This window comes from Ursus americanus, chromosome 22 (assembly GCF_024610735.1).
Source record: "Ursus americanus isolate L20-20 chromosome 22, mUrsAme1.1.p, whole genome shotgun sequence".
Taxonomy (NCBI): domain Eukaryota; kingdom Metazoa; phylum Chordata; class Mammalia; order Carnivora; family Ursidae; genus Ursus; species Ursus americanus.
The window spans coordinates 52,361,728-52,383,995 of record NC_142148.1 but is presented as its reverse complement, the minus strand read 5'-3'; the positions used below and the strand labels follow the sequence as shown (position 1 = coordinate 52,383,995).

General features: G+C 43.2%; 1 protein-coding gene across 1 annotated transcript in view; it reads right to left on the bottom strand.

The window, feature by feature from the left end:
- LOC148108168 (uncharacterized) overlaps window positions 1–17,147 on the bottom strand; it is a 47,008-nt gene extending 29,861 nt beyond the window's left edge. Inside the window, exons 1-2 of the mRNA XM_087853892.1 lie at window positions 17,115–17,147; window positions 16,404–16,830 (exon numbers count right to left, since the gene is read on the bottom strand). Coding sequence (XP_087710018.1) covers window positions 16,404–16,830; window positions 17,115–17,147 — 460 coding nt within the window. The remainder of the gene's footprint in view (window positions 1–16,403; window positions 16,831–17,114) is intronic.
- Window positions 17,148–22,268: the final 5,121 nt, after the last annotated feature.

Here is a 22,268-nt window from a genome sequence, read left to right as displayed (position 1 = left end):
GCGAGAAGGCCCTTGAGTCTACAGCGAAGGGGGAGAATTGCTGCAGGTGAGGTTAGAAAGCGGGTAGGGTAAAGGCTGGCAGGTAGGTGGGGCTTGAGGCCATTGTAATGAGTTCCACAACTGGGAAGCTATTTGAGGGTGCAGAGTCATATTTTTAAAGCATCACTCCAGCTGCTCTTCTGAAGAGACTCTGGCAGGGATTGGGGGGGGGGTGGTTTAGGTCACAAGTGTGGAAAGGGGAAGACCATTTCTGAGAATAACTGCAATAATCTGTGTGAGGATAATGGGAGCACCAGCAATACCAGCACAGGCAGTGAGAAGAGGCCAATGACTCTGGATATATTTGAAGGTAGAGCCAATAAACTCGGGTTTTGGCCTAAATAACGGAAGGCTGACGTTATCATAAGATGATTTCATGATTCACAGCAAACATTTTCCTTCTTTCTGTTGCTTTGGTATATTTTCTTCCTGGTATTCCAATCAAAACACAAATTGTATTAAAAGCAAGAAACTTTAAAATCTCAATCCTAGTTTTATTGGTTCTTCATGATGATTCTTTGTAGTAGACTGCAAGAATGCAGAGTTTTCCTCTCCTAGCAAGAGATGTCTATTTCTCTATTTGCATCAGAGAGGCACGGAACTTGTTCTGGTCAATGGGACGTTAACAAACGTGAAGCAAGCACGAGTTTGAAAAACCTTATGCACCAGCTAAGCTTGGAACCCTATGGCCAACATCGAAAGGAGCTCAAGATAGCCTGCAAGCATGGAGTGCCCTGGTCAACAGCATGCCAACCACAAGACACGTAAACGAGGCCATCTACCACCAGCCGATGTGAGAGGCATGTGCAAGCCTAAACCAGAACTGCCCAAGAAACCCAGAAAATTGTAAGCAAAATGACTGGTTGTTTTATTACGGCACTTAGCTTTGGGATGGTTTGTAATGCAATCCGTTATGCAGCACAAACTAACTGACACACTCTTGAACAACTACATTTTTTTCTAAAAGGACAGAAAGAGCAAAAGGGGAAAGGAGGGACAGAGGAGCTTTCAAATGGGGTTTTTTGGTTTAAGGCTTTTTTTTAAAAAAGGGATTCTAATATCTTTCTTTGCTATTTTGATTACCCATAATATCACACTTTTTTCCTCCACACACCTGTGAAAAAAAGTTAAGTGGAGCAAAACTAGGAAACAGGATAAAAGTCAGATTGTTTCCTATTTGAATTTTCTACCAATTTGGAAAAAAATTAAGCTCAAGATTTACGTCAATTTATAACTCACAGGGGAAAAAACTGAGCAATTCATTGAAAAACAAAAAACAAAACCCCTTGTTGGCATCCTTGGGCACGTGCCCGTATTTGATTGATGACCGTCTAGAAGCTGGAGCATTCTGTCAGACTCTGAGCCATCTGGTCTGTGTCCGAGACCACCACAGCGCCTCGCACCACGTTCTTTCCCCTCCATGCCTGACGTCTGCCTTAGGTTCTGCAGAAGCGGTCAGGACACCCATACATTCCTCTCTGCATCCTCTTCTGTATACCTGACCCTACATCAGCCCACATCCCCACCATCGTGCACCATCAGTTATCTCCCTTTAGTCAGCCTGCAAACAGTAAATGCAGCCTGTAAAACCCTCCTCTGACCACACTACGCCCTGAGTTACAGTCCCCTGTCTTCACCATCACACTTTCTAAAAGGGTATTCTTGTGTGTAGCCTCCAGTCTCACCCCCACTCACTCCATCTCTGTCTGGCTTAGGATCCCCCCACTCACCTAGATTTTTCTTTCAGTGCTCAGTGACAACCTCCTTGATGCACTACCACTTCCTAATCCAGCTGCCCCACAACTTTTGCATTCTTAAACGTTGCCGACATTTCATTCCTTGAAATTCGCTCTTTTCTGGCTTTCTGTGACAAACTGTTTTCCTGGCATCGAAGCCCCTTCCCAGCTCCACACACTACTCCTTTATCTTTCCAATAAAAGAAGCAGTTACCCCAAATCCTTAACTGTCACTCTCTCTATGAAGAACACATCCCTTGGCAACAGCATGATTGCACCTCTCTTCTCCCACGCTCCCATTCCTACATTTTTACTGCCCAGCCAGAACCCACATCTGGGTGTCCCACGGGCACCACCCCAAAGCTGCACTCATCCTCCTACCTCCCGAACCTGGCTCCCCTCCAGAGTTCCCACAACTGTTGTGGCAGTTTATGAACCAGACTCAACATTCTGAAAGCATATATGCGTCCCTATGCCCACGGCAGCATTACTAAAATAGCTGAGATATGGAAGCAGCCCAAGTGTCCATCAACAGAAGAAGAAGTGGTACATACGTACGAGGGTATATTACTCCATACCATAAAAAAGTACGAGATCTTGATATTTATAACAGCATGGAAGTACCTAGATGGTATTATGCTAAGCGAAATAAGTCAGAGAAAGACAAGTGCTGTATGATTTCACTCACATGTGTAATCTAAAAAAAACAAAACAAGTGAATAAGCAAGCAAACAAAAAGCAGAATCAAACCTATAAATACAGAGAACGAACTGATGGTTGTAAGAAGGAAGGGGGTAGAGGGATGGGTGAAATGGGTGACGGGGAGTGGGAGGTACAGGCTTCCAGTTATGGAGTGAACGGGTCACGGGGACGAAAGGCACAGCATATTGAATACAGTCAGTGCTACTGTAATAGTGCTGTACGGGGACAGATGGCAGCTACGCTTGTGACGAGCCAATCACTACGTTGTACATCGGAAACTAACGTGATACTGTGTGTCAACTCTACTCAAGTAAAAGAAAGATTTTTTTATAAATAAGACTGAGGTAGAAATAAGTGTGCTAACATGTAAGGATTTCCAAAATAGACTACATAAAACAAATAAGAAGGTGATGATGGCAGCTAATATTTACTGAGCACATATTATGTGCCATACTCTGTCCTGAAATCCCAGGATACATGTTAACCTGTTTGAGGCTGACAGGAGAAAGCTGAGTCAGAGAGAGGTGAAGTCACTTGACCAAGGAGCAACAGCTGGGAGAACAGCGCCAGGATCCAAACCCAGTCTAGCTCCCCAGGCTACACTATCCTGTTGCCTAAATACAGAACATATTGTGCAGAGTGACATTATTGGCTTGATTTTTCAAGGAATATTTTACACAGGTATATAAGAGATAAAAATCACATCTCTTCAAGTTACACTGAGCCAGAGATCAAGACTCCCTCAGGTCTTTCCATTAAGAAACACAATATAAAGTACAAATGGGGCCCTAATTTGGTCGGTTCCTGAAATTGAGCCAACCACTGGCTTCTCTTTGCAATCATGATATAGATAAATTAATATGACCCTGACCAATCAACATTTTCCTGTGCTCATTCTTTTCTGGCAACTGGCAGATCTATCTCCACGTTTTGTCAAAATCAGGGGTACTTTTTTTTTTTTTAAGACAAAGAGAAACTGTGTGCACACTGGAGAGGGGGGCGGTGGAGAGCAGGAGCAGAGGGAGACTGAGAGAGAGAATCTTATGCAGGAGCCCAGCACAGAGCTCATGCGGGGCTCAATCTCACAATCCTGAGATCATGACCTGAGCTGAAATCAAGAGTCAGACGCTTAACCAACTGAGCCACCCAGCCATCCCAGGGGTACTCTCTAATATATCTGCTTCTTGCCTCTTCCTGAAATTTGGGGAAACACAGCAAGTCCACCTCCATACTGTTACAAGCTTGGGCTGCTGTGTGGGTCCCGCTACATGGCCCCACAGCAGTCTAGCTTTCCTGTCCCATGGCCTGCAGTGTTCCCAGCCTGTCTTCTCATCACTGCTTGCTGCCACAATAAGGACAGACACGGGCCACATGTGCCCACCTTCTGCAAAACCTGCTTCTGCCACGGCTTCCACAGCTACTCATTTCGCTTCTCCAGCACCACTTCTTTCTCTTACCTCTTCCCTTTTCTGTCTCCAGTCCCTGCTCAGTATTGGGGCAAAGGATCACACTTTTTATAAAGTAAGCCAAAAGAAAAGAAAGGCTTTACAAAAAAAGGTCCTGAAGTTCAACTCAGGTCACTCCCTTGCTTGTCCTCCCCCTGGGGCTCCCCATCTCACCTTAGTTAGAGGAAAATCCCAAATCCTCAATGAGACCTACAAGCCCCACCTGGTCCTACCCTTTCCTCCCCCACCCACAACTCCTCCAACTCTACTAACTTCCATTAGATTCTCAAGCCTATTTATGACTCAGAGCCTTTGCACTTACTGTTCCCTCTGTTTGGAACACTACTCCCATAAATAACCACCAAGCTATTCCCTGCTTAACCCGATCTTGACTCTAACCCCTCTTCAGAGAGGCCTTCCCTGACCCTGCTGCCTAGACCAGCGTACACACACCCCTATCAAGCTTCATTTTTCTATAATCATTACCTGAAATTATACATTTACTTGTTATTTATTGTCCATCTGCCCGAATGAATGAAAAGCTCATTAAACTGCAGATTTATTTGGCACACAGCAAACCCTCAGTATCTACCTGTGGGATGACTTTAAAAACAATGTATACTAACACAGACAGAATTCAAAGAGTGGCAAATCCATTTATTACAAGGAAAACCCTTACTCCCCTCAAATTAGATAAATCCTCAAATATAACTCCCACAGTCTTAAGTAGAACTTATAAAACGTCATGTAAAGTTTTCTCAATGCCCGAGGATTATCAACACAAAAGTCAATGCCCTTGTGATATATACATGGGCATGAGCAGAGATATGAGCAGTACTATTTTGTGTGGGAATGTATCAGAATGCCTTTCCAGAACTACTTTCTCAGGAATATATGAGCCAGAATGAGATTCCGTTTCTAGGAACGGGGCAAATGATATCCAGGCCGGCCAAGCAGAGTACCCCATCTCCCACGGGAATGGGCCCATGACCCAAGTAAAGCCAATCAGCATGGTCTCAGGACCTGGGGCCCTAGAGGAGCCACACTCTTCTCAAGGGTCACTAGCTTTCAGGGACCATCTCTCCTGCACCTGGAAGAGTCAGCCTGAGAACGAAGGAAAACCACAGAAAGGAAACAAATGGACATAGAACCAAGAGTGGAAGGAGTATTTTTCACCAAGAGGGAGGTCAAAAAAGAGAGTGGAGGTGAGAATGGGTGAGTGTCCTGGACTCCACTTACATCCCTATCAACAGTCATATGTACTTAAAGCTAAATGTTCCCCTACAGTAGTTGTGTGTATCATTAAATCTCCCCCTTTTAAGTTAGTTTGAGTTTCTGCCACTTGCAACCAAGAGTCCTCACTCATATAAATATGCTCAACATATACAGCTGACCCTTGAACAATGCAAGGATTGGGTCTGTCTACTCCCTGCATGCAACTTTTGACTCCCCCAAAACTTAACTCATAACAGCCTACTGTTGACCAGAAGCCTCACCAATAACATATACAATTAACACATATTTTGTATGTATGTAATATGCACATGATATGCTGTATTCTTACAATAAAGTAAGCTAGAGAAAAGAAAAGGTTATTAAGAAAATCATAAGGAAGATAAAATACATTTACAGTCCTGTACTGTTATTATATTAAAAAAAAATCCACATAGAAGTCGACCCATGCAGTTCAAACCCGTTGTTCAAGGGTCTATTGTACTATCACCCTGGTGGAGCAGAATGATTTTTAGGAGGAAAAAAAAAAAAACCTCAGCTGGTTAAACACACACACAGCTGCTTGCCAGGGGCTGGAGGGAGGAGGGAATGAGCGACTGCTTAATGGGTACAAGGTTTTCTGTTGGAGTGATAAACTGTTCTGGACCTAGACAGAGGTGGGGTGATTACACAGCACTGCAAATGTTCTAAATGCCACTGAATTGTTCACTTGAAAATGATTAATTTTATAGTATGTGAAATTTACCTCAATAAACAAAATTTTAAACGTGAAAACAATGCTGCAATGCATTTCTTAATCGCCTTTAAGTAAACCTATCATCATTTTCTACAAAAGGAAATTAGGTCAAATGATATGTACATATTTTAAGACCATTGGCACATACCAATAAATTACTTTCCAGAGAGATCACACCAAATCAGAATCCTATCAAAGGTGTATTGGAAAGCAAATACGGATAACCGGGAGGAATCATTAAGGGAAGAAACATACACAACAGCAACTTTGCTAAAATCATCGGTAGATACTTTTTTATTTGTAAGTTTATATATCCTAGATAACTGAAGTGACATTTAAAACATTGGTTCTTGTCATTTCTTCATTTGTGACATATATATGTATACTTTAAACATCTGTTCTAATTTCTCCTATTAATATGTAGGAGCTCTCTATGTACTGAGGTTATAACTACATCCTCTCCTATAAATTTCAAATATTTTTCCAGTTCATTATTTACTTACTTCGGTTAAAATGATGTCTGTTTCTGTACATATTTATTTAAGGAGCAGGAACAGAGGAATGGAACCATTCTTTCCAAAATAAATAGCTGCAACCTGACACACACACACACACACACACACACACACACACACACGAGGTGATATTTTACTTCTACCCCGAAGTTCAGCACAAGTTCTACTACATCAGCCTAACTAACCCAAACACATCCTTATCTCATCAGATATGAAGTCCATGGAAAATAGAGGTCTACACTGTTTGCTCCAGAAATATGACCAGACATAAATAAAACACGTTAATCCCTTTAAAAAGTTGTAACGAAGCAACATAGGTCATCTGTTCCCCTCTCTTCCATGCTGTCTTAAAAATACTAAAAAAGATCTCATTGAATTTTTAGTAGTTATAACCTGTCCTTTTGGGGGGATAGTGACTTACTTTTGGTTTCTGTATATTTAAAATTTTACAATAGTGTCTCTGCAATTTTGTTTCATGAAAGAAGCCTCACCCAAGGCTATCCTTACCCACAGCCCTCTGGTCCGTCTGCCCCTCTCCCCGGACCTCTTTTTCCAACCTCTTCTCCATTTTGTCCACACAAATAATCCTTTCTTACAGCTGTTCCCCTTGGGATCAGAGGGTGGGTCTGATAATGAGTGCACGTACACAAGGGAGAAGGTTAGGGGGCTCCTTCAAGAGGCCTTAATTCTCGGTCTCAAATCATTACTTTAATGATGGGAACATCTGGCTTGTGAAAACAATCTTTGGCGCAGGAAGGCTTTTAGAAATTTTTCAAAACATCAGGTGGCTGCTACTCCCCCACAGACTTACATCCGTCTATTTGGAAATCACATTTTGGGTTTGTTTGCTTTTTTAATAGTTATTTATTCTAGACTTGGATTGCAAGTTCTGACATCCCCAACACTGTGTACAGCCCCTGGCACCTATTCTGTCTGGATAAAAAATAACTGCTAAATGAACTAGGGAACTCTGGATTCAGCTGCCTGGGTTCAAGTCCTGACTCTGTCACTTACCAGCTGCATAACCTTGAACAAGATTCTTATCCTCTCTGTGTCTCATCTGTAAAATGAGGATAATAATATTACCGATCCCATTTGGGAGGATTACATGAGTTAATTCATGTAAAAGTATTTCTGGCAGTGTTTGGCACATGGAGAGTGCTGATTAAATGCTAATTACTACGATTACAAATAAGGAAGTATGTTACCAAAAGGAATCAAGATGAACAAGAAGCTCTTCATGTTCTCAGTGTATTTATCAACTAGTAGGTGATATCCTGCAGACACAAAGCCAAAGGCCATAAATGCCAAATGCAAAGTTCCAAATGCTGTGGGAATTCTGAGGAAATATCATTTCAGGGCTGAGGGATAGATCGAGTTTATGTGGAAGATGGAGTGTGCTCGTGCTGTCTCCTGGAAGGGTTTTAGATGGTAGGATGGGCAACACCTTCTGGGAAAGGGATGGTGTGTCACTTTGGGCTCCCTGAGAAGTAGACACCAAGACAGGATTACACATGTAGGAGACTGATTGGGGGAACTGTCTGTGAAGGGAAAGGGGAGAGACCTGAGAAGGCCGGGAGAGGATTCAACCACAGTGCAGGTCTGACCCCCGGCGGAGGGGAGGGGGATGGAAGGAGAGTTGGGGAGGAAGAGTCTCAGACTCCAACTCAGTCCTGAGAAGGTCTTGACCACACCCATGCGGAGTCCTCAAGCCAAAGTCACCCTTCAGAGGCATGTGGCTCTTGCATGAGTGGACCACATTAGTACTCCTGCTTGCTCAGTAACTGCAAGTAACCCGAGAAAAGCCTAGCTTTGGCTAAACTTTGCTGGTGAATCAGAGAGCAGCAGCTGGAGCTATTAGTCAGTCATGATCCCCACAGCAGAGACCTGAGTGGCACATTCTCATGGCTCCCACGCTTGGGCACAGGCAATGTCACTAGTACCTATGTGTCCTTCAAACCATGGTTGAAGTTCAGTGAATATGTACCATCACTTAAAGTCAAACACAAGACAACATCAAAGGGCTCCTTATCTTTTAAGCTAAACCGTGGTTGCAATAGCGAAATTACGTATTTACTGTTAAAAATTACAACTACTTTTAAAATATCTCTCAGATGTGGTTTCAGTTTCTAAAAAAATATAAAAGACATAAAAATGGTTATGAAATATCTCTTTTGTAAAAATCACAGTTAAAAACTTGAAATGGGCATTCAAAACTAAGTCAGAAACAAAGCCTGACTAAGAATCTAAAAGGTAAGTCCTTTCTGAACTGGTAGCTTAAGGCAGCATATTGATCCAATGAGAATATTAGAAAACATTTTGCAAAAGCACATCTTACGTGAGGTTAAACCGCATTCACGGCAAAAATGGAGAAGATCAAAATTACCCCTAACCACTAGAGCCACACCCAGTAGGACAGACGGTCCCATAGTTGAGAGACGCGAAAGAAAGAAGACCACTGAGAACACAGCACTTCCCTGGGCCCGCCTGCTGCACTCTGCGATACATGGTCACTGTGTGGAAGGCCAGACAATATGTGCACTACCTGAACTGTCCTCGTTTTATATATATATATTCCCCGGCTTCTGGCCCAGTACTGAATGCATAAGTTAAATGCATTTATGAGGGGATGCATGGTACAGGAGAGGGAACAAGACATCCTCAGTTCCTATCACCTCACCAGGAAGAAAACTGGCTCAGCAGTTGGTTGACTCTACCTCTTACCTTCGCAGAGAAAACACAAGCCATGGTGTGAGAGCTCCCTCCACATCTAGGACCCCATTCTTAATTCCTCCAAGTGGCCTTAGAGGAAGCAGTGTCCCTCTTGTCAAGCCTGATCTCCTGTCCCACACTCTTGATCCCACTGAAGACCCCACCTTTCTCCATTTGTATTCCCTTTCTCTGCACTGTTTCTTCAATTTTGCTCTTTTATTAGTTCCTTCTTCTACGTATATCTACACGGAAATTTGCTCAGCTCTTAAAAAATATGAGAAGCATATCCACACATATGCACCCACCCACCCATCCTTGATCTGGGATTTCTCCCCTCTCTTTCAGGCATATTAATCTGTATTCTTTCCATCCCATGACCTAGAAATAGGACTCAAGCTAACTAAAGCAAAAACAGGGTGTTACTGGCACCTGCGACCGAGACGCTCAGGGGTGGAGATGGCACAGACATTGGGAACCTCTCAGCTCACACAGGTCCAGTGCGCTCGTCTCACCCTCCATCTCTCTGCCCCACTTCCCTTTGATTATGAATTCAACTTGTGGTGGGTTCCCTCTACTCTGGGGAAAGATGAACGCTGGCAGCCCGTGCTACATCCTCAGGGTTTGCAATCCAAAAGGAAGGAAGCTCTCACTTTCCCGGGACCCATGTTTCAAAATCAGGGAGTCTGACACTCTCGGGCCACTCACCAAGGGGACATGTCAGATTTGGCTCCTATTCTCTACCTACATCTTCCCGGTTCCCAATATCTACACACACCATAGGATAAAAGCCATTGTACACGTAACTCCATGGTGGCCACACCATGACCTTCACACAAGTTCCTCTCTCTGCAGTCCCTTCGTCCCCGACTTGTCAACTGGGAAAACCCCGTATTCGTCATTCCAAACCCACCTCGGACCTCATCTCCCTCAGAAAGAAGCACTGGCGGCTCTCCAAGAGGCCTCTCTGCTGTGCCTCCTCTGCACCGTGCGTGTGGCCACCTCTACGGTTTCACCCGCTCCACCGAGGCACTAACACCTTCATGGGAAATGTAGTTGCTTCTGTGTCTACCTCTCCTATTAAACCAGAGGTCCCGGGCTTCTGCCTTATTCATCTCTGAACACACAGCCCTCCTGAGCAAACAGACAGACAGACACAGACACACACACGCACTCACTCATACACTCTTGAAAAAAATGTCTGTGGAACTGAAATTTTTTTAAAATCCAAAGACAGCATAGTTGTCTACCACATTTATAGATTATTAATTTTACAATACAATAACATATTCCTCCTTTAAAGCATAATTTAAACTCTTAAATTGAATCAATTTGCTATTTTGATAGTCCATTTTTTAAATAAACAATTCTCTACAGTTTTATCTATGGAAAGATCAATACTCTAAACAGCCAGTAAAAGTATTTACGCCCAACTGCAAGTAAAGCACTTACAAACAAAATAAAAATACAAATTACAAAAGTTTACATCAAAATATTCTGGGCCGATCAATTAGCTCTTTTCCCGGAATAAAAGGAGGAAGTCAACCATTTTCAGTTGTCCCAAACAAAACATCTGAGCTTGACTGGACTTTTATCCTAGGTTCACCCTTCTCTCTTCAGAACTCCAGACATCCCCGAGCCCTTGAGGCAGGGATTGGTGTATGTGTGATACACATATCTGTGTCCAAAGTCCATCTTACATCTTAGAAGCTACAGATATAAAACGTCAGTAATTGATGAAAAATTAGCAAAGGGAGCCTTATGGCAAAATGACTTTGCTTCAAACAAGGCTGAATGAGAGAGACAAAATAAGACTGGCTGAGGAGCCTGAAATGACACCTCGGGCTCTGCTCTGGTTGTACAAGGTCCTTTGGCACTAACGTCCATGCAAATATTTTACCACCTGCTAGGCCCGCCAAGGGCACAGAGAGGCCAATGAACAGCAAAACACAAAAGGAGTCTTTTTATCTTCTGCCATGCTGAAATCGGATATAGCCTCAAGTCTCCCTAGAAGAATCTAGTAAAACAGACCAGGAAGAGAGCAGCACAAGTCAAAGCAACATTTTTGGGAGACATGCAAAAACTCTAGGGCTTTTGTTTACATATTAACATTCACTGAGGTGGGTAAATATATTTTCTGATATATAAATATACTTTTGAGTCAGATAACTAGCAGAGGCATAACATGCGCTTTATAATCAGGAATCCCAGCTCTGCCACTTCCCGACTGGGTGCTCACAGACAAGTAGTTATGCTCGCTGGGCCTCAGTTTCTCATCTACAGGTTGAGGGTAGGAACACGACCTGCATCAGAGGTTGTAGGAAGATTTGATGGAACCATGATGACAATAAACAACCATACCACAGCTTTCTATCCTTTTATTAAGTTCCACACCCCATGTCCAACAACCTCCTAGACATGTCCACTTGGATCTTGCCCTTTTCTCAAACTCAACACCCTTAACACCAAATTCGCCTTCCCCTATCATTAGCCAGGATCTCCTCCTAACTCCTCTGGCCCTTTCCCTGACACTCCCGTTCTCCAAAATGCCTACCGCCAATTATCAAATTACACGAATGTGTTTATTGCCACTCAGACTACAGTGGAAATGGTCATCTCAATCCTTGCTGCTAGCAGGCTCATTGGGAGCAACACTTAGGAAAGAGCACAGTGAATCGAGTCAGAAACACGTTCAAACCCAGCAATTTGACTTCAATGGAATCTGTCCTAAGGAAATAACACAAAATATAGAAAAAGCTGCTTCCCAAGATGTTTTGAGTGGTGTTATTCATATCAGAGAAAAAACGTACAAAAGAAAGAGAGAAAGGAAGGAAACAATTTAACAATCCAGGAAAGGGTAAGCTAACTTACGGTACACGATTTCGACAAATGTTTGTAGTTAATAAAAATGAGAGGAGAAAAAAATGAGAGGAACATGCTAATAATAAAATAAGTTTAAATGGCAACATTTAAAATTGTAATTGAACTTGTCCCTACCTAAAGCAGCAGATGCTTTAAAGGAAATATACCAAAATGTTCCATTTTACTCTGTCAATATAGAGAGAGTATTTGTGAGAAACTGTTCTCTCTTCTGTGGTTCCAAATATTTGGCCCAAGCCCGATGTCACTTGATTTGCCTGGACCATGGCCTCTTATCCCAGAACTCTTCTGCTTCAGACTGATCACTCCTCGCCTGGCTTCTACAAACCTCTTTCATCATTTCACTTAGGCAACCACGAGCTCCCGCTGCATTGGTCCTTTGAAATTGCACCCCCCCCTCCATTCATGGAGCATCTTAGTTCAGACCTTCGTCATTTGTCTCTTCCCTTGCTGCCAGCAGTGTCACCTGTCCCGTCACCCCCCAATCCAATTTCCTGGCCTTGCTAACAGGCAGGCAGCTCTCAAATCTTATCATTTGACCTACTAAGAGTTCTTCAAGCGGCCCTCTCACCTGCAAGGTAAGATACAAGCTTCCAACTCAGACAAACGAGACCTTTTCTGATCTGGCCCCCAAACTGCCTCAGCTTCTGCCCGTCCGGCCACCACTCCTCTCCCCCCACCAAGATCCCCCAGTCCAACTCATTCTCCTGCCCCTACCCCTGGCCTACATAGCACTCTAGTCACGCATCTGACACTGTGAACACCCTCAGGGCAAGAATTCTCGCACTGCATCTCATGACCAACATCACCTTGTGACTCCCTCACTGGACTGGAGGAGGAGCAGCCTGGTGTTCCTCACCTTTCTACATCGTTGCCACGTGTATTTCCACTACCAGCTCCCATCTCCCCTTGCCTGAACTGTCTTCCTGCTGCCCCTCCCAAATTCTAACTTTGCTCTGTCCAGTGTGCAGCCACTAGCCACATATAGATACTGAGCCCTTAAAAAGCAGCTAGTTTGAAATGAGACGTGCTATAAGTGTACAAAACACACTGGATTTCAAAGACTTGGCATGAAAAACAGAACATAAAATATATTAATATCCTGTATTGATTACCTGTTAATATGATACAGAGTAGATCTGCAGGATTAAATAAAATGTATTATTAAAATTAATTTCACCTGTTTCTTTTTACTTTTTTAAATAAAAGCCACACATGTGGCTCAGTAGTCTAGCCATCCTTCAGGGACCAGCACGAGTAAAACTCCTTCAAGACGCCCTTCTGTTTGTGCCATTCTTAATGATCTTTTTTGACCCCTTGAAACCCTATAATGGAGTCCAACATATAAGCCACTATCCAATTACATACCATACTATATGTTTACTATTACATCAATTCTTCTTGCTACATCAATACCATCTCTATATGGGGATTTGTAGTGGGTACCCAACTTTTAATTAAGCATGTAATCTTTGCTGGAGCAAGATAGCAATGCACAGAATTTTTTTTGGTTTCTGGTTTGTTTTATTTACTCATTTACTCTTCCATTGATGATTTCAACCATGCAGGGAGAAATGGAAGTCAGGGGACCTAATAGCTCTTTGTTCTACCTGTAATTAACACAATACATATAGGCCATTTAGTCCGTAGCTTGGCCCCATGTAAGGTCTGTCTGTGCCTCAGTCTCCCTCCTTGTCAAATAAAGTTAATAATTTCAGGCTAATCTACAATATGTAGCCAGATTAAAGTAGCTAAGCAAGTTCTAAATGGAGCCATTACCATGAATGTGTGTCTCTCAGCCGATTGTCTTAAACACAGACTAATTTCTATAAAGAGAGAACAAATTCATAGCAATTATCAAAATATAAAGGGTGGTGTGAGAAAGTACCTATCAAAATATTTGTCCTATCCTATTAATGATGGGATGCAAGTAATGGCAGAGGAAACTTTACATGCCTGCAGAAAGCTGAAGTAGTTTATACATTATACTTGGAATAACCTTTACAAGGTAGACATTACCAGACCCATTTGACAGTGTAAAGAAACCGAGGTTCAAAGACACGCTAAGTAACCAGCCAAAGTGATGCAGCCACAGGCTGCAAATCCAGATCAATGGTATCATCTTTGTATGTAAAAAAGAACATCTTTATTATCGCTTGAAGACGAAACAGGAGAAAAGCAAGAGTATTACATAAATATGCAAATAAAAATGCAACAATAATGTCCATTCATTTCCTTCAAATAGTTTTCTTGATCTTGGCTAATTCCTGTCTTTCAGATCAGGAGGCCATTTTTTCTAAGTAGACTTTTAAGTAGCAAATAAATAGGGTATATTACATGTCAGGAAATAGTACCTTAACGAACTGTTTTTCTTTAAAGTCTTTACACCACAGTTGTTAGCGTAAGTTTACATTAGACATGACTAGAATTCTTCAGACACATTTACAAAAACATAGTCCCTACGGATAAAGATTGCAAAAATAAAGTACACTGGGTCATTCCACAAACAAATGCATCCACAAAAAACAACCTAATAGCAAAGAACCTCTCTATGGTACAAAACTGAAGTCATAATGAGCTCAATGAAATGAAAAAAGAAAGTTCCTCAAAATAAGATACTGCACCTTAAAGTGAAACCACAATTACAGAGCCTTGAAAACGAACTACTTTCTCAGAATGGTAACAATGTAACAATCTCTGAGAAGCCAAACTGATCTAGGTTTAATTGATTCTGCCTTTACAAAATGGAGCGAACTTAATCCTGCAGACAGAGAACAAAAGTTCGAATTCTCTAGCACAGAAAAACTCCCAGAGCATCAAATGCTTTAAAATACTGTTCAACTTTCCTTTATCAAAAATGTCCCTGCAGTAGGTGTTAATCAGTCACTACTAAGAACTCTGCACAATGCAACCTGCGTGTGCATGAGATTTTACTACAGGGAGGAGACACTTCAGTTTACCAAGGACACCACGCTTCACTTTCAAAAGTCTTGAAAACTAAAACTAATCCCTCTTAACAGTAAGTAATTAACTTACATTTCATTCCAAACTGAACAAGATAGTGTAACTCTCAAGGAATCCCAGACTGTGAATAACTTGGCAAAACCAGGTGTGTGTGTGTGTGTGTGTGTGTGTGTGTGTGAGCTTCGGAGAGGTACTTCGCAGGGTATAAATAGAAATAATTGGCAACTTTCAATCTCATGAGCAAGATCTTTATTTAAAATTCTCACATATAAAATGAATTCTTTTATGTCATATTTCTTCAAGTGACAGACACATTAAGACTATGTGTCCTAAATCAGATGCTTTTTCCTCATTTTAAGAATAAAAAAGACATCTAGAAGAAACAAGGTGTCCTTTTCTCAGCCCCCCAAAACACTACAGACAGCACAGGTGTTTGGTCCTTCACAAAAGTTAAGACTAAGTAGGTAAGAAAATAGAAAACAAAACACAGCCCAGCAAGGCAGCTAGAGATCACATGCAGCAGGTGACAGGAAGCCTCGTGGACACTTCACAGCCACAAGGATGAGCTTCATCTCAGGTCAACAGCGGGCCCCCCTGGGCTCCACAGAACCTCCACCCCGCAGTCCATAAAAACGAAAGAAGGCAAATAACTATCACTGCCATCCTGGCAATAAAGCAGCAGCCGCCTCCTTGAACCCAGGAAAGCCACCCCTCCCTCCAACAGACAGGAGGAGCCCACGTCACACCAAGGAAACGAAGAAACTCAAGCAGCCAGACCCAAAATAAAAATAAAAATAAAAAGAGGAGCATAGGAAGAGAGATGACAGCTAAATTAAATTTATCCTGGGAGCGCTCCGAGGCTCAGTGTATTTGAAGACTCCGACGAAAAGTAAAAATAAAATTTAAGGGCAGGGGGCCCACAAAAGAGATGACAGTTCAATTAAGTCTGTGCTGGGAACACTTGGAGACTCAGTCACTTAGGGCGTCAGAGTCAAAAATTAAAGTTAAAAAACGAGAGGGGAGGTGACAGTTCAGTGTGTGTGTGTGTGTGTGTGTGTGTGTGTGTCAAGGCTCGGCCGGCCTCGAGTGTGTGTGTGTGTGTGTGTGTGTGTGTGTGTGTGAAGCACCAGGAGTGCAGGATTTGGTGGGGAGGGGAGAGAGTCAAGGCTCTGCCGGCCTCGAGAGTGAGTGTGTGTGTGTGTGTGTGTGTGTGTGTGTGTGTGTGTGTGTGTTTATGTGTGTAGCACCTGGAGTGCAGGATTTGGTGGGGAGGGGAGAGAGTCAAGGCTCGGCCGGCCTCGAGGTGACCGGCGTGAATCCGGGGTAAGTTTACACTCTGGGCGACAGGGCCAAGCCCCAGGGCCAGAGTGCCCGCTGTCGGGGAACAATGCTGGGCCGGGAAAGTAGGGTCTCACGCCACCCCCACCGCACCCCACCCCCATACCGTCCGCATCCCAGGCCCGACCCTCGTCTGCCCACGTCCGGGCAGGTGCCCCCGAGCCCGGCGCCCCAGAGCGCTCTTCACCCAGCGGCGCCCGCAGGTGCTTCAAGCGCGTCAGCACGTCCTTCTTGGGGTCCAGCACCTTCTGGGGGGACTTCTTCACATCTCTGTGGCTCCTTCGGGAGAACATCCCGCCGGCGGGGCAGGAGGCGCCTGCCCCGCGGGAATCACTACATATGGTCTGGGTCGGCGCGTGTCCTGCGGGCCACTCGCCATTCTCGCCAGGCAGCCGCCACAGCCGCTGCAACCGCCGCCGCCTCAGCTGTGGCTCCACGAAGGAGGGGCGGGCCCAGTACGGCAAAGGGCGGGGCAGGAAGGCGGTGTCGGTGCGGAATCGACGGCCCCGCCCCGCGGGGGGCGCCGGTCGGCCCTTCGGGTGCGGCGCACGAGCACGCGATTTAGTTCCGCCTCCCGAGGGCGCTCTTGGAGCGCCAAGTCGGCACTGCGAATCACAAAGGAGCTGGGACCTTGAACACTCTGCACTACAAGTCCCAGGATGCACTGCGACAGAGCTCTCCAATCAGGTTGGCGAGTCTTAGGCACGATGGGAGTCAATGGGCTGGGTCTGAACACGTCCTTCCTCCTCACCCCACTGTGTGCCGCAAGGCCTTTAGGGAAATGTAGTTCTCCAGGGAGCGAGGCGCGGTGACTTACCTTTCCAGTGTCCCCCAAGTCACTGGATGGCATCTGCCCACTCCCACCACCACCCACCGCCACCCCCACCCCCGGAGAGGTCCAGTGCTCCCAAAGCTTCACTCCTTGGTCCGTACTTCCCACCGAGTTTCCTCTAGTGCCGCGTGAAGCAGAAGAACATCTCAGTAAGAAAATTTCAAGGCTTTTAAAATGAAAACTATTTTTCCTTTTGACTTCTAGATTCACACCAAGGAGGGAAGTCCCTTTGACCACGCTAAAACCAGAGGTCCAATTTCACACTAAAATAAATGGGTTTGGCTTCAGGAAGGGCAGGTTTGTGGGGTCCAACTTCACTTGGGGTATTCGAGTCCCTTGCTCAGAGGGCTCTTGAGGATCTTGTGTCTTGCTTTGCAGGAAGTGCACGTTCTCTGTGTTGTGCAAGGCCGCATAGCAATCCAGTAGCTAGAACCAGAACCTGAGGGACCTGACTCTCAGACTGGTATCCTTTTTAAAGCTAGGTGCCTGTAACCTGGAGCAAAGCTTTGAGATGGAAAATGGCCTGGAGATTCCTTACAAGAGATCTGTAGGATTATTTACTGGCATCTGGATCCTTTGATGCTCCAAATTTTGAGGGCATTAGAGCAAGTACTTAAGCTGGCTGTTTAAAATCATTTGCTTTCCATCCAATTGGGACAACACTTTTTCTCATTCCGGGGAACCTGTAACTTAGGGGGAGAGCCAGAGATTTACATAGCTTTTTATTCTCATAACTAGCATAATATATGGCCTCTAGAAGCACTCACTTAAAGTTTGTTAAATAAAATGGAGTAAAAGCTAAAATAGTCCTATTTATCTCATCCAGGCAAGCAAAAACATATCTTCTAGTTGTTAGAGCCTCTCTATTATTAGAGTTATCAAAATAGCATTGATAGAACTGGGATGTATTCATGCAAAGGAATATTATTCAGCTATTAAAAGGAATGGACTACTAATAAACCCAATAACATGGATGAATCTCAGATACAGATATGGAAGCCCCATACTCCAGATGATGCCAGCCTGGGTCCCCAGATGACATCTCAAAAAGGGCCACAAACCCTCCAAGACTGTTGCAAGAGAGAACTAGCCTTTTCTTTTAAGGCATTTTGAGTGCCTTTGTCACAGTACTTAGCCTGTACCTGGTTGCACATGGTAGGTCACAGTATTCACTGCCCCATCCCCTTAGAAGGTACCTTTGATTGAAAAAAATAGGATGCACTTGCCTTAGGAATTCAAATTGTCTATCATACAGCAACCTGTCACTGTCATCGAACATTTATTGAGGACCTGCTATGTGCAAGGCATGAATCTAAAACTTGGAGATAAAAAGATGTATAAGATGCAGTCTCCTGTCCTCCAAGGCTTTCAATCTAGTTGAGGGGCAGAACAACTAAATAAATGAAGAGATAAAGGAGAACATACAGTAAATATGTGACACTGTCAAAACTTGGTAGTATTAGAAACAGGTATCCGTGCATTAAAGTAATCTCATCCATTACACCTAGCTTTTACTTACAGATGAAAATGTAGAACTCCGGGGTGCCTGGGTGGCTCAGTCAGTTAAATGTCTGGCTTTGGTTCAGGTCATGATCCTGGGGTCCTTGCTCAGCAGAGAGCCTGCTTCTCCCTCTGCCTCTGCCTTCCCCCTGCTTGTGCTCTCTCTCTCTCTATCAAATCAATCAATCAATCAATCAATCAATCTTTTTTTAAAAATGTAGAAATCCAGGACGTCTCCAAAAAAACAAGAAACATAAATTATTACTTTGTGCTTTTTCACCCATGTGTAATATTCCACATGAAACAAAAATAAATAAAAATACTTGTCATTTTTTGTTACTCTCAAAAATCATTCCTATTGGACTGTGAACTCCTTGAGGACATTACCATCTTTGTAATTAATGCTTTCCCCGTGGAGGTTCAGAGTGCCAAGCATCTTGCAGACACTTACATGCTTTTGAATAAATGTCCCACTTGCATCAATAAATAAAGATAATGAAATCAAGAGTTAAAAACTTGTGATGCAAATTAAAAAGTACCCCGAATTACCATTTGGATTAGTAAAATAAAGCAAAGCAAAACAAAACAAACCCCAGAGAGTCTGACGACACACTCTGGTAGCAAAGCTGTAGAAAACCATAGCTGGTGGAAGTGTAAAATAGCACAACTCCTATGGGAGAGAATTTGGCTAAAGGACATATTGTTTGCCCTTTGACACAGAAATCCTACTTCTAAGGGGGCGCCTGGGTGGCACAGCGGTTAAGCGTCTGCCTTCGGCTCAGGGCGTGATCCCGGCGTTATGGGATCGAGCCCCACATCAGGCTCCTCCGCTGTGAGCCTGCTTCTTCCTCTCCCACTCCCCCTGCTTGTGTTCCCTCTCTCGCTGGCTGTCTCTATCTCTGTCAAATAAATAAATAAAATCTTTAAAAAAAAAAAAAAGAAATCCTACTTCTAAGAATCAACTCTGAAGACATGCCCCCCACGAATATAAAACCACATGTTGAAGGTTATCCCTTCCACCACTCTTTATAATAGCCAATATATTGGGTTGAGTAGATATATCCATATCCTATTCCAAAGAACATGTGATTGTGACTATGTTTTAGAAAAAGGATATTTGCAGATATAATTAAGGATCTCAAGGTAAATCATCTTAGATTATCTGGGTGGCGCCTAAATCTAATGAGTGTCTTTATAAGACACAGAAGAGTAGAAGACACAGAGAAGACCATGTAAAAATGGAGGCAGAGATTGGAGTCATGTAGGCATAAACCAAGTGATCCCTGGAGCCACCAGAAGCTAGAAGAAACAAGGAAGGATTCTCTCTGGAGATTTTCCAGAGGGAGCCTGACCCTATCAACACCTTGATTTTGGACTTCTGAACTGAAGAACTGAGAAAATAAATTTCTGTTATTTTAAGCCACCTAGTGTGTGGTAATTTGTTGCACCAGCCCTAGAAAATGAATACCAACGGATGCTGGAGACAACCCGGTGTGATCGTCTAGCAAGATCAGAAGGACTGATATTGATTATAACACTTTGAATAAATAAAAATTCAGGAATCCATAATGATATTCAAAAGAATGCTTTCGATGTCCTAAGTGAGGGTTTCAAGTAGAAAACATAGCTTTCTTTGGCTATTTGATGATTTATCTTTTTTAAGAGTTTATTTATTTATTTGAAAGAGAGAGAGAGAACAGAGTGAGGGAGGAGGTAGAGGGGGAGGCTAAAGGGAGAGGGGGAGGGGGAGGGACAAAGGGAGAAGGAGAAGCAGACACCCTGCTGAGCAGGGAGCCCCTTGGGGTCTCCATGGGGGGCTCCATCCAAGGACCCTGGGATCAGGACCTGAGCTGAAGGCAGACACTTACCAACTGAGCTACTCAGGTGCCCCTGGGTGGACTTTTTTAAAAAAGAAAAGAATGTAAGAGCCCTCAAGTGGCTCAGACCCTTTCTCAGTAACAAATGGGGAACCTGATCTGAACTGGTTATGTGTTTCAAGATTCTAACCAGGGAAGAGTACAGGACTTTAGAGCTTTATAATTTCCTTCATACATCACTTACCAGAAAAGCATCATGTTTTCTTGATGACAGCAAATTGAATTCAGGTGTTGAGGAAGACAGAGCCCAAGAAACCACGACAGAGTGAGGGAAATGAGAGACCAAGAGGTCCCAAAGAATAAAGAGAGACACTTATCAATTCCTGGTGTTGTCTGTAGTAGAATTTTAGAATGTTTTTTGTTTTTGTACATTATTTACATAAATTCAAACCAACACATATTTATTGAACAATTGATACAGCTAAATTGTGATGACCATAGTATTGTATTTCCCATTCTTTTCTATTTTACTGAAAATTAGTCTTTCAAGGGCCATGTGAGAACTGCAACTCCTACCATCATTGATGTTAAATACTTATCAAACAGTTCTACGATTCATCGTTGTTGGGCTTATGACCAGCACAGGGCTGGGGTCAGAATTTACATTATTTGTTGAATGAATAAACTCATTCATTTCATTTCTTCATTAATATCTCGGTCAGCATTACTAGGAAATGTAGTTTCGTACAATGTTTTCAATTTAACTAATGTGTTACGCATCCAAATTTTAAAATTCTACCCCTTCTTTCCTCAGAAATCTTCCTAAAATATAGACAGACATCTCTGTCTTCTTAAACAGCTTATTCATTGTTTATGAAACCATAATTTATCCCCCCCAAAAACACTGTAATCCCCTTCATCTCCTCCTCAATTGGCATTGCTACTAGACACAAAGGAGAAATGCCTGGTAGATCTTCTCCATCTAATTTTGACCACCTTTTGCTCCTAAATTCAGTCACTGCTATCAGAGACAATGTGTTTGCCTTTTTAACTTCCATATTAGAATCTTTCTATATGTTTAGACCTGCCAGCTCTTAGTTTCCAGATAACCTAAATGTTAATGTATTTTACTTTCAAACGGTGACTGGGCAGGATAAGGATTGAGACACAAAGAACAATGCTCAACTTAATCTAAAAACATTCAACTGTTCATGAGATAAGGGATAAGTAGGTTCTGCTACAATAAAAATCAGAATACTTTTTTTAAGTTTAAATTTGAGAGAGAGAGAGTGCAGGTGGGGGCACGGGCAGAGAGATAGAGAGACATCTCCAGCAGACTCCCTGCTGAGTGTGGAGCCCAACACACAGCTCCATCCCAGGACCCTGAGATCATGACCTGAGCCAAAATGAAGAGTCGGCCACTTAACTGACTAAGCCACCCAGGTGCCCCCAAATCAGCATACTTTTGAACATATGAAGGATTATTAAGGATAGCTGAACTTGTTTGGTCAAAGAAATAGCCCAAATACTTGTCAATTCTTTGAGCCAAAAACTAATGCTCTGCTGGGGATCTCCTCTTCTCACTGTAAGGATTAAGGTATTGCTCCTGATGGCCCTAAACGGCTGGAAAATTAAAACCAGTATCTGTGGTTCCTCAGCACTTAAGGACGTCTCAGACCAAAGGAAAATGGAGATTTATGTGATATCAAGGCCCTCGTGTAACCTGGAAAAATCAACTACAGTACACAGAGACCCACATTCCTGGGTTTCTGCAGCAGGAGAATTCCATTGATGGAATTAGGGTCACATACAGCATAGGAGA